At 65.0% G+C, this 263-nt stretch overlaps 1 protein-coding gene across 1 annotated transcript in view; it reads left to right on the top strand.

The window, feature by feature from the left end:
• LOC114818562 (deoxyguanosine kinase, mitochondrial) overlaps window positions 1–231 on the top strand; it is a 1,598-nt gene extending 1,367 nt beyond the window's left edge. The window contains exon 3 of the mRNA XM_029084900.1: window positions 114–231. Within this exon, the coding sequence (XP_028940733.1) occupies window positions 114–231 (118 nt within the window). The remainder of the gene's footprint in view (window positions 1–113) is intronic.
• The last annotated feature ends 32 nt before the right edge of the window (window positions 232–263 follow it).

Raw genomic sequence — 263 nt, 5'->3', positions numbered from 1 at the left:
TTCCCATCTCTCCCACATCCCATTGACTTCCCGTCTCTCCCATTAACCTCCCGTCTCTCCCGCGCATCCCGTTAACTTCCCGTCTCTCGGTGAACTCCGCTGCGGCTGCAGAGGTGCCGGGAGCGGCTGCGGCGGCGGGCGAGGAGCGAGGAGTTGGGCATCCAGCTGGGATACCTGCAGCAGCTCCACGCCCAGCACGAGCGCTGGCTGGTGGAGAAAACCACGGAGTGAGTCCAGATCCATCCCCGCTGGCACCCAGACCG

Source organism: Antrostomus carolinensis, unplaced genomic scaffold (assembly GCF_000700745.2).
Source record: "Antrostomus carolinensis isolate BGI_N321 unplaced genomic scaffold, ASM70074v2 scaffold27055, whole genome shotgun sequence".
In the NCBI taxonomy this organism is placed as follows: Eukaryota; Metazoa; Chordata; class Aves; order Caprimulgiformes; family Caprimulgidae; genus Antrostomus; species Antrostomus carolinensis.
Note: the sequence above shows the minus strand (reverse complement) of the source record. Positions and strands in the feature narration are given on the sequence as shown.